Below are 12859 nucleotides of genomic sequence, written 5' to 3'. Positions count from 1 at the left end.
ATCCTGAATGGAAGGTAGAAACAGCTCTGTCAGACGGTTACCTCGAGTTTGCTGGATTGAGAGAAAGGAACTGCTCGCCTTCACTTTTAGAGTAATGGCGCCCACCGATGGTTTTCAGCCTAAATGACAGGTTATGTAACGTTAGTCGTGCCACTGTAACGGCGTGCAAATAATTTCTCTTCAGTTGTGGAAAAACTCTGTCGAATTAAATAACCAATTACTACACCAACAAACTACCTTTGTGAGAGGACGGTACAACGTTTCCATGAGGTGTTTAACAAGACAAGGGTACAGCCAAATGGTCATCATGACTTGCGTAAAAGCGAACGCTTGCTTTACATTTGGATGGAATCCATCCAAAATCCCATGCGCACAGTTTATGTAGTCAAAACTAAGTTTATGTAATCAAAACTAAACAATCACAACCTGATTGCATGTCAACCTATCGCTGTCAGCCAGACGTCTTATTCTAATGACGTCATCCACTCGTTCCCGTCACACAGTCTGAAGTACGGAAGTGACCTGGCCTGCCTGAAAACTTTCTCTTAAGATTCATTTTTTAGGTCGTTTCTATTTCTCATAGGTCAGATCCGACTATGGCGTTTCCCGGATATAACAATGTAAGTATCACTCATATTTGAATGTTGAGCTTGATTAGTAAAATAATTCTTTTAATTTGATGAGTTGCTGAAGAGACGCCAGATTGCTTTCGAATTGTCCGTAGTAAAGTATGCGTGGTTACGCCCCGAAAAGCATATATTAAACAAATTACAAGTTAACATAAAACTAACATTAAAACAAGTTAGTTTTATATAGATAAGTTTTAAACTATAACGATAGAAACCGCGACAGGTTATATGTGAGCACGTAGTGACAGAGAATAAGAGAAAAATGTATACCTTCTAACGTTAGAAATTATTTTGGCCCTGTGAAACATATTTGGAGATTCAGAGATTAAGATATATTAATTCGTTACTTTAGACTTAAATTGTAAAAATAAAAACAAATTAATTCATGAAATTAATAAAACGACAATAGAGTCTTATTTTGAAAGTAATGCATTACAATGTTGAGTTACTTTCCCAAAAAGTAACTAGTTGCGTTACTTAATTACTTTCTATGGTAAGTAATGCATTACAATACTTTTGAGTTACTTCTGTGTTACATTTTCTGACCTGGCTAACTTGCAGGGTTTTTTTTCTTTCTTTTTTATAAATAGAGGAGCTCTGCAATTGCAACACACTGTTTAACCTTTATTTACCTTTAAAAAAAACACGTAAAAAATGAATGTAGTATATTGTTATTTTCGAAGAACTTCCTGACCCCAGAGCTACTTTTGTACTTTTTGTATTGTTAAAAAGTCAAATCACTGTCCATTCAGTTAGTTCTCTTTGCCTTGTCTTCCATGTGTTCAAAATAAAGATAATATTTATATCGCATAAATTTAAGGCTCTGCCATCTTCCTTTCTATCTGTTCCTGCATTCTCTCATTGCATGCGTAGTTCAACTACTGATTACAATCATTTTAATTCAGCAATTTATTTTTTAAAAGCGCATAAACAAAAAATTTTCTAATTAACTTTGCATTACATTTTAAAAAGTAACTCAAATATTATTACTTAATTTTGAAAAGCAATGCGTTACTTGTTACTTAGAAAACTAAAATTATTACTTGTAATGTGTTACTCTCAACATTGTATAGAATTATACTTACAGTGCAACTAATGTTAAATAACAAGCATGAATTTTTATATTAATAATGCATTATTCATTCATTCATTTTCTTTTTGGCTTAGTCCCTTTATTAATCTGGGGTCGAAATGAAGCGGCAACTTATCCAGCATATGTTTTACGCAGCGGATGCCCTTCCAGCTGCAACCCATCACTGGGAAATAATGCATTAGTAAATGCTGAACTTATGATAAAACAATGTTTTACAAGTATTGTTCATCATTAGCTCACATTAGTAATTACATTTAACTAATGAAACCTTATGTATGTGAGCGTGATGCCTTAAGTTTAACATGCTTTAACATGCCATCACTCCAGCAGTAGTTTTAAAGGACTGAAAATTGTAAGGCAACTTGCTGCAGAGCTTTTTGAGTCGACTCAAAATCGCTGTGCTGCAAGTTGCCTTATAATTTTAAGTTGAGTCAACCTATATTTATTTATTTTTTACAATGTGTTGCGTGTCAAACTCTGTTCCTAGATTACTTAACCCAGATTTTAGATTGAACCCTAGTTAAATGCAGCTGATCCAGCTAATCAAGTCATTGTGGCTTCTGAAAAATACAAGGTATGCGTGTTGGAGCAGGGTTGTAACTAAACTCTGCAAGGCTGTGGCCTTCGAGGAACAGGGTTTAAGTGTAACTTGATAATTATTGGTGGTCTGGAACAAATCCAAGTGGAGTAATAGGTTATGTTGTAAATGGAAATGGTTGATTACTCTATTCATTGTCCTTTGTGCAGACACTAAAATGTAGGTTTGGCTTGTACTTTTTATTTTACTTGGAGCAGTCATTGGATTTTCAGTGACATGATTCATATTGAGCTCAGTCTTTGGGAATAAAGTTTTAACCTGTGCTTTTTTCAGTTGATGTTTGAACAAAACCTCAGTTTAAACATCATATGAAAGCATGGACTTTGTTTTGTGTGAAAAGTAACAAAATACAAAGCTTTTTGGAGTTACTGAATGGTAGGTGTGCAACAAATTAAGTCAGTTTTGCAACCAAATGTGAATAAATTTAAATGAGATATGACACTAGTTTTTGTCTTCATGACCAAATGTGATTCATAGTTGTAAACCACATATTGGAGTAAAAACAATTAACTTAAATAAGCGTTTAAGGTGTTTTTACATCTTGTTTTGATATACAACTTCATTTTATTTTATTGATTTATTCATTTGTATAATCAAATTATCTTGTGTTTCACGTTCGCTTATGTTTCAGTAAAAAAGATAAATAAAGAAAGGTCAAAGATCAAACTATTTCAGTGCATCATACTCCATGATAGTTCACCCGTTAATGAAAATTCTGTCATCATTTACCCACCCTCTACTTGTTCTAAATCAGTTTTAGATTTGTTTATTGTTTTTTTCTTCCTGCTGAACACAAAAGTAGTTAGACTGAAGAATATTGGATACCTGTAACCATTGACTTCCATAGTATCAAACACAAATACTATGGAAGTCAATGGTTACAGGTTTCTAACTTTATTCAAAATATCTTCTTTTGTGCTAAACAGAAAACAAATACCTCAAACTGGTTTGGAACAAGTAAAGGGTGGATAAATGCAGGGCTTAATTTGTGCCGGAGCAAGCCAGATCTGCATCCTGCACCTCTGAAATCAGATCCGGCACCTCATTTTATGGATTCCCCTCCTCACACAGCTCTTCACTTTCTTCCATGACTCCACAACCATCTTCACTTTCATCCGAGAAGCTTCTTCACTTTCATCCGCAATACCCCCCAGTTTTTCACCTTTGTCCGACACCTCTCCCTCCACTGGTCACATGCGGAATCTGTTCCGGGACTAGGCAATTTACAAATTAAGTACTGGATAAATGAATATACTTTTCTTTGGTGAACTTTGCCTTTATTGGGTTTTTTTTTCAGTATGGTGCGATGCCCGGAGTTCCTGCTGCGGGTGGTTACCCTGGACAGCCGTATGGGGGGTATCCAGGCTCTTTTCCTGCTGCTCCTGCCCAGGACCCAATGTGGGGCTATTTTACAGCTATAGCTGGTCAGGTGAGAGCTGCAGGGAACTTGTGTCTTTTTGCATTCCCATCTTGTTGGTCATGTAGTAACATGAATGTTATGTCAGGATGGTGAAGTTGATGCTGAAGAACTTCAGAGGTGCCTCACTCAGACTGGAATCAGCGGCTCCTACACTCGTAAGTACATAGAGTGTAGAAACAGATGTTACAGTACCAAATTCTTGGACTTGCAAACATTTATTTTTATTTATTTATTTTACAGCTTTCAGTTTGGAAACCTGCCGGATTATGATTGCCTTGTTGGATGTATCCTTCACAGAAACACGAAGCCAAATTAATCTCTTATGGCAAAGTTCAAATGGGATAGTTCACACAAAAATGAAAATTCAGTCATTCTTTATTTTGAAACGTTTCCAAGTTTCTTTCTTCTGTTAAACGCAAAAGAAAATATTTTGATGAAAGCTGAAAACCTGTAACCATTGTTTTTCCTACTATTAAAGTCAGTGTTTAGAGGTTTTCAGCATTCTTTTAAAAGATCTTATTTTGTGTTCAACAGAAAAAGGAAACCACTTTAGGTTGAGTAAATTTTCATTTTGGGGGGAAGTATCCCTTTAAAGGGCATCTATGGTGAAAAATCTACTTTTCAAGCTGTTTGGACAGACATATGTGTAGATCTAGTGTATAGACCGTCATATCGGGGTGATATAAACACACACAGTGCTTTTTTTTCAATTTAACAACATAAAAAAACGGTGGACCAATTGGAGCGGTTTTCAGACCGACCGCAACTTGACTTAGGAGTGCGGTCCCCCCGCCCACTGACTTGATTGACAGCTGTGTGTATTAACATGTCCCGGTAGTCACGTGTTTAATCATATCAACAAGACCAGATGTGCGCAAAGCAAAAAAGTTCTGTTTCTGTTCTGTTTCTAAAAAAAAACAAATAAATAACTGCAGTAGTGTATTTTGTCAGCTTCAAATGTCTATCAGAATGAACTACCACCTTTGACTGCCCCTCAACCGAACACTTGACCATGTTTTTACTGTTTTAAATAATGATAGTTAAAGTCATTTAAACAATGATTTTTAATAATGGCTTACACACACAGCATTGTTGGTTTACAAAAAAGTCAAACAAACATCCTGTTGCATTACTACACTTGATTTTTTATTGTAAAAAATAAAATGAAATGAGAAAGCATGTTCAATGAGAATCTGAAATATTTTTCAATATACTTCAAAAAATAAAGATGATTTAGTGTTCAAAAATGTTTTATTGAGAATTTTTTTCCCTACACTATATTTTCACTATATATTTATATAATATATGTATTAATTTCGGTACTAATACTATAAACCAACATATCAACCATTTGGTAGAGGCTGATATATTATAAAAAAATGCATCGAGTGTGTTAACTAGGGACATTAGGAGTTAAGAAATGCAATCCAAACACTTTTTTTCTTGGAGTAGTTAAAGGGTTAATAAACAAAAAACAGGGGTAAGTGCATCTTGTCAGCTTCATGTCTATCAGAATGAACTTTTAAAAAAAAAAAGTTTGTTTATTAAGGTAGTAGATTTTTCTTATATTGACAGATTGAAATGAAATTGACAGAACATTTGCCAAAGTAACTAGTGGTTCATTCAGCTGTGGCCATAAGCCAAAGGATAGTGAGTGAGCTCTTTTAATTTATTTTCTAAAATTAAATTGTCTTCTATTGCTCTCATAATGGCTATTCAATTCACAAAAAATAACCATCAAGCTCTTACAATTTTAAGATTATGCAAAATGCCTTGTTTTTCCATTTATTATAAGCCATGGAAATTCAACTTCTTTATTCCTTAAGGTAAAAGCCAAGGATATTTCCATTTGGCGAAGAGTAAGAACCTTTTGAAAAAAAACGCTAATGTATCAGAATTAATGTAGATGTATCCTGAGTCAGAAGCTTTAACAGTGTAATTCCAGCAGATCCAATGTTGCGGATTGTTTTCTTTAACTGTTTATATTCAGAGAGATTACACAGGAAAGATGGGATTCAATGAGTTTAAAGAACTTTTTGGTGTGCTTAACGGCTGGAAACAGAACTTCATGATGGTGGACAGAGACCACAGTGGGACAGCGGAACCTTACGAGATGTCCCAGTCCATTGCTAGCATGGGTAAGTGTAACCTTTTAGTATATCAGAAAGTACCTAGTTCACAGGTCAAAATGCTTGATTAGGTACACCTTGCTAGTACTGGATCTACTTTTGTCTTCAGAAATGCCAAATTGCACGGCATAGTTTTAGGAAGGTGTTGGAAATTTTGTCTTCAGAAATACCAAACTTAATGGCACCGTTTCAGGAAGGTGCTGGAAATATTACCCCTGAGTTTTTGGTTCAATTTTAACATGAGAACTTTATGTAATTGCTTCATATTTACAAGGTTTGTCATTCACGGTGTGAAATGTTCTGTTTCATTGATATCTGGTGACTGTGAAGCCATTTGAGTTGCGATGTTCAAGAAACCAGATTGAAATTACTTTGTTACTAGTATTACATGTTAATGATAAAGCGGTAACACTTTCAAATAACTATCCGTTATAATTAGTTAATACTCCATTAATAAATGGCTAGTTAATGGGTTATAAATGACTTGTTAACTGTATTTTAATGATTTATAACTATACCTAATAAATTAGTATTAGATCATGAACAAGCTGTTAGTAAATTACTTACTAAAGGCTTGTTAAGTATCAGTTAATAGCTTATGTGTGTTATTGGGACGTTATTCTAGTTGCAACTATTCTTCATTTATTAACTGTTAGTAAATGAGGAATAGTTGCAACTAGAATAACGTCCCAATAACACACATAAGCTATTAACTGATACTTAACAAGCCTTTAGTAAGTAATTTACTAACAGCTTGTTCATGATAAATTACTAATTTATTAGGTATAGTTATAAATCATTAAAATATAGTTAACAAGTCATTTATAACTTGTTAACTAACAGCTTGTAGATTATCTGTTGGCTATCTATAAGGCACAGTTATAAATAATTAACAAACTATTAACTTTTATTTAACAAGTCATTTATAACCCATTAACTAACCATTTACAAAGAGCATAGAATCAACAAGAGGCGACACTCTTGTGCGATTTTGGGAAAAAGCCACTAGATGGCGTGGCGGCCATATTGGAATGAAAATTCCAATAAAACAACAGCATATTATAAGTCTGTAAAATAAACTATTAAAAGTGCTGATGATTGTGATAGTAAGTGTTGTATTGATGTCTTTCAGGTTGTATCTCAGCTTTAATATGCTTTTTAAATAAATAAATAAAAAACTAAGCAGCTGCTTGCCATCGCGACAGCAATGAGATCTAATGGACATCGCTTTTACTACAAAATGGCGGAATCGCGGAGCTGTTGCTGGGCGCTGCTATTGCGATGGAATGTTCTATTGAGTGTCGCCTCTTGGTCATTCTAAGCTCTTTGCCGTTTATTAATGATCTATTAACTAGTTATAAAGGATAGTTATTCTAAGTGTTACCGAGTCCAGTTGTGTTTGATTATACTGACTGGACTTGATTAGGAAAGCCACACACCTGTCTAAATAATACCTTACAGCTTACAATGCATGTCAGAGCAAATGAGAATCATGAGGTCAAAGGAATTGCCTGAAGAGCTCAGAGACAGAATTGTGGCAAGGCACAGATCAAGGGCAAACTTCTGCACTTAATGTTTCTAAGAGCACAGTGGCCTTCCATTCTTAAATGGAAGACGTTTGGGAGAACCAGAACCCTTCCTAGAGCTGGCCGTCCAGCCAAACTGAGCTATCAGGGGAGAAGAGTCTTGGTGAGAGGTTAAGAAAAACCCAAAGATTACTGTGGCTGAGCTCCAGAGATGCAGTCAGGAGATGGGAGAAAGTTGTAGAAAGTCAACCATCACTGCAGCCCCCCACCAGTCAGGACTTTATGGCAGAAGGGCCCAGCACTTGAAAGCCCACATGGAATTTGCTAAAAACACCTGAAGGACTCCAAGCTAGTGAGAAATAAGATTCTCTGGTCTGATGAGACCAAGATAGAACTTTTGATATGTGTGGAGAAAACCAGGCACTGCTAATCACCTGTCCAATACAGTCCCAACAATGAAGCATGGTGCCGGCAGCATCATGCTGTGGAGGTGTTTTTCAGCTGCAGGGACTGGACGACTGGTTGCAATCAAGGGAAAGATGAATGCGGTCAAGTACAGGGTTATCCTGGATGAAAATCTTCTCCAGAGTGCTCAGGACCTCAGACTGGGCCAAAGGTTTACCTTCTAACAAGACAATGACCCTAAGCACACAGTTAAAATAATGAAGGCGTGTCTTCACAACAACTCTGTGACTGTTCTTAAATCACCCAGCCAGAGCCCTGACTTAAACCCAGTTAAGCATCTCTGGAGAGATCTAAAATGACTGTCCACCAACGTTTACCATCTGACCTGACAGAACTGGAGAGAATCTGCGGAATGGCAGAGGATCCCCAAGTCCAGGTGTGAAAAACTTGTTGCATCTTTCCCAAAAACACTCATGGCTGTATCAGATCAGAAGGATGCTTCTACTAAATACTGAGCAAAGGGTCTGAATACTTATGAGCATGTGACATTTCAGTTTATCTTTGCAAAAATCTGCAAAAATTTCAGCAATTCTGTGTTTTTTCTGTAAATATGGGGTGCTGTATGTTATTTATTAAAGGGGTCTGAATACTGAATACCCACTGTATTTTATTTTCAAGATCTGAGGTGAACTATCTGCTGCTGCTGCTTTCAGTAGTATGGCAATAAATGCCCTGTATAATGACATTCAAACTCATTGTACGTGGCATTCAAGTTAGTTTTTTCACTGAAATGTCTTGGAAAATACACATTTCTTTTGTCACTCTTGCTGATGGTTAGAAGGTAAACGTGGAGCATGTGTTAGCCAGCAGTCACATTGATCAAATCATTTGTGATGCGACTCAAAGTGTGTCTTGATTTGACAGGGTATCGGGTCAGCCCACGGGTACTGGACGCCATCGTCAAACGCTATAGCAGGTCAGGAAAGATCTACTTTGATGACTACGTGGCGTGTTGTGTAAAGCTCAAAGCACTTACAGGTGAGTGATGCTTTTAAAAAAAAGGCTGCAGTTCAGATTTATACTAAATATGTTTGAATTATTATACAGGGATGTAATGATTCACTGTGAGCCGGTTGAAAATCGATTCAAATATATGATGAACATCTACCAACATTACTACCGATTTGAATGAATCGTGATGCATTTTTTTTCACAAAATTTTTCCCCTTTTTTTCACCAAATAGCAATTTGGTTATGGCAGAAAATGCATTTTTTTGCAAAAAATGTGCAGCATCTAAGAAAAAATGAAAGCACTCTTTAACTTAAATTTGTTTCAAATAATTTTGTTAAAAAATTGTAACTAAATTGTATCGTGAGATTAGTGTCATGAGTCAGGTGAATCATTACATCCCAATATGGAGTATATTGCTAAAAGCCCAAACCCCTGAGACCTTCGTTCATCTTCAGAACACAAATGAAGACGTTTCAGAGGAAATCTAAGAGCTCCTTCATCCTCCATAGACGACACAGAGATGTTCAAAGTCCAGTAAAAGAACCAAAAACAGTGTTCTTGGAGTTTCGTGTGATTACAGTTATACCATTGAAGTCACATGGAATGTTTTTGGTTCCTTTTCTAGACTTTGAACATCTCTGGAACATTGCTGTCCATGGAGGATGAGAGCAATTCTTGGATTTGAAGTGAAGTTTATTTATAAACTAATTTCGAGAGGAGCACGTGCTTATGATTGATCACAGCTGGTCCCGCATTAACGCATGATTCACCAATCAGATGATTCCTAACTCACTATACTATAAATAACCAGAGTTTCTTACTTGAGTTATCTTCGCCTTCAAAAAATCTGCCTTTCCACCCCTTGGTGGTCCAGTGGCAGGCCGGCACTACAAGGGGGCAAAAGGTGGCATTGCCCCCTCAGAAAGAAATGATGCCCCTTTATGAATCCTTTTTCATAAAGGATTTGTTTACTCAAAAGTAAAAATTATTTCTGTCACTAATTACTAACACTTCTGTCGTTCCAACCTTGAAAACGCACATTTAGATCATTTATATTATGAAAAAACAATTAAATTATGAAAATTGTAAAATTAAAGCAATAGTCCACAGGTCAGGGCCTCATGTATCAACACTGCGTACACACAAAAACTTTGCGTACACCAGATTTCACGCTCACATTTGGATTTACTAACGATGAAATTAACGTGAGAATGTGCGTTGGTCAATGCCAACTTCATGTCTGACGTACGTGCATTTCTTGTGTGTGTTTGTTTTATTTCCATTGGCGACTCCCAGAAGCAATTATGTTAATTTGCACACTACAAAGTATTTTTGAGCCGTGCAATGGCAGCTGTATGGGACGGGATCATCCACATGTCTAGCAGGTTTATAAGGTTTCCATACCATGCAGTTGAACCGCGGTAAAGTTAGTTTGACGTTTAACATTCATTAGACATTCGATTTTAAACCAATTGAATTCTTTGCTCCTGTTCTAGTTTGAGCCAAAAAATAGGTCAGAGGCATAAATATATGCCCTTTATGTTGCGTAAGGCTTAATTTCTCGATTTAAAAAATAAAAACATACAAATTAATTAAACAATTCAACCATTTGAAATTATACAATGAAACCAGTACCAAAATGTTGGTATGATTCAAGACTCTGTTTTTTTGGAATTAGCACTTTATTTATTTTATAATATTAAAAAAATCTTTTAATGTAAAAATTGTAAAAGTCAATTAAACTCTGACACCATTTGAGATAAAATATTCAAATCAACTCTAAAATTGTTTGTCGCCCACAATTGAGGCAACTCTCTCCTCAAAGGGTGTTAGTTCAGCATTCCCTGTTCCCCCGCCTCTTCGGTCCATACTTTGGCGGTGCACCGCTGTTCCCCTCCTAACCTGCACCTTCACATAGGACCTTTTTTTTTTTATTCACACAATTACAGCTTTGTGCATACGCAATGTTTTAGTATGAATTCAACGCATGTCTTCGTACATGAGGCCCCTGGTCCCCGTGTCAGGTCAGGGTGTGCCCGTATAAACACGCACGTGGCGGTGGAGGTGCACTCTTAACTCAAATGGGAGAAAACTGAACTAGTAGATGACATGAAAGTGAGCAGCCTAATTCATTACATATTTTGGCTAACTAGTTCTTTAAATACAACTCTCTTAACCTCTAAACAGAAGAAACGCAAAAGAAATTTGCCGTTTAATTAATTTTAGCAGAGACGCAACTGCCAGTCATTTTCACTTTAGTTTTTCAGTTAGGGATTAATATTAGAGTAGCCTAAAAATGTGTAGTTGAACACTGCACCGTCCCAAAGTAGTCTACACTATAAATAATATTATTATTCATTATTATTAATATTATTAAAATTAAACTACAAAATTGACAAAGTACAGAACCTTTTTGAATGTTTGCTTTCATTTTGAAATCGCCAAAACGCAGTTACAGTTGTGTGTAATATATTACTAGTAGTATATTACTGCCAAAGTAATAATAAATAAGTAAATAAATATCCAAAATGAAAGGAACAAGAGGGACCAAAATTAGTCACCAGGTCTAGTGCCCCCTATGGGATTAAAATGCCCCCTCAGTTGTGACATCCTGGTGCCGGGCCTGTCCAGTGGTTAGCACAGTTACCTCACCGCAAGAACTTCACTGGTTCAAATCCTTAACAGGCCAGCTGTCGTTTTTGTGCAGTTTACATGTTCTTCCCGTGCTTGTTTGGATTTCCCCCGGGTTCTCTGGTTTCCTCCCACAGTCCAAAAACATGCGTCATAAGTGAATTGATTAATCTAAATTAGCACTATAGTAGAGCTCTTAACCAGCAGTATATATCTATATAGAAATTCATAATCTGTCATAAGCCCTAAATAAGGAGGAGTTCTTGAGACCTACCTGAGCTCAAACTCTCGCCCTGCAAAAAGGAGCCTAGGACTCAAGGATCTCATGAGCTCAGGACTCTTTCCCTGGACAGCATGCCAAACATGCTTTATAATCAATCATCAGCTAAGTGTGAACTCTTGAAATATCTTGATTTGTATTCTGAAGATGAATAAAGGTCATTAAAACAACACGATTGAAATTACCATACTTTAAATACTTTTTAAAATCATATGTATGACTTGATTTATCCTCAGACCACTTCAGGAGGAGAGATACAATGCAGCAGGGAATGGTGAACTTCCAATATGATGACGTAAGTGGCGATCTTTAGCACCTATTTGATCTCATTTGCACTGTAAGGCAGAGACCGTTTTCGCTAACAGTTGATTCGCACCTGACTGTTACTTCAATGAAAGCATATAGGAAGCTGTCGTAACCCATTCTAACGTTTTCGCTTCCTCTTGCAGTTCATCCTGTGTACGATCTCTCTCTGAAGAACTTACTGCGAAGTACAGTATACACTCCAGGAAGAGCACTGAAATCCAGAGGAACAATATGAATACGTGTAGTATGGGCATTTCAAAATTATTTGTTAAATTGCCAGTATAAAGTCTAATATCTGAAAACAGAAGTTAACCATGTATTGCTCACAATAGCTATCAATGTTTGTGCCAAAGTAGACCACGGTTGTTTATAAATGATCTTTTTTCATACACATTCTTTAAGAAATTTTGCATCAAGTTAAAATATAACAGCACTTTACCATTTTGCCATTAAATCCAATATATCATGATGTGTTCTGGATTTATTTAGACGCAAAGACGATGAAGACGTTTGTTTTCGATTTCGGATGAATTGCATCAATTGACCCTTTTCACAAGCCTGTTATGATGCGTTTAACAGTCATCAGCATTGTAAAAGCTTGAACGTTTTTAATATTTAGATGTTTTTTTTTTAAACGTATGAACATTTATGTGTATTTACATATGCATTATATCATCTTTGCTTTAAATGACAAAAAGCGTATAACCACTGTTGGAAAAAAATTAATGAGTGAATAGAGGAAGAGAACCCAGTCCAGGAAACTTGAAGCAAGCAGAAATCCTTTGAGACGTGTTGGTTAATCTGGAGTCATACAGCGTCTTCATGAAGTC

At 36.2% G+C, this 12859-nt stretch overlaps 1 protein-coding gene and 1 long non-coding RNA gene across 3 annotated transcripts in view; one reads left to right on the top strand and one right to left on the bottom strand.

Annotated features, from left to right (window-relative positions):
* The window catches only part of LOC130230588 (uncharacterized), a 39470-nt gene extending 39025 nt beyond the window's left edge, over positions 1–445 (bottom strand). For both annotated transcript variants that reach the window (XR_008837962.1, XR_008837963.1), the window contains exons 1-2: positions 238–445; positions 42–119 (exon numbers count right to left, since the gene is read on the bottom strand). This is a non-coding gene — a long non-coding RNA (uncharacterized LOC130230588). The remainder of the gene's footprint in view (positions 1–41; positions 120–237) is intronic.
* Positions 446–479: 34 nt separating this feature from the next.
* gca (grancalcin) lies at positions 480–12498 on the top strand. The gene is made up of 8 exons (XM_056459687.1): positions 480–620; positions 3618–3749; positions 3826–3895; positions 3981–4024; positions 5731–5878; positions 8725–8838; positions 11960–12018; positions 12173–12498. The coding sequence occupies exons 1-8, from the start codon at positions 597–599 to the stop codon at positions 12197–12199; spliced, it is 618 nt and encodes a 205-aa protein (XP_056315662.1). The 5' UTR covers positions 480–596; the 3' UTR covers positions 12200–12498.
* The last annotated feature ends 361 nt before the right edge of the window (positions 12499–12859 follow it).

This window comes from Danio aesculapii, chromosome 6, assembly GCF_903798145.1.
Source record: "Danio aesculapii chromosome 6, fDanAes4.1, whole genome shotgun sequence".
Taxonomy (NCBI): Eukaryota; Metazoa; Chordata; class Actinopteri; order Cypriniformes; family Danionidae; genus Danio; species Danio aesculapii.
Note: the sequence above shows the minus strand (reverse complement) of the source record. Positions and strands in the feature narration are given on the sequence as shown.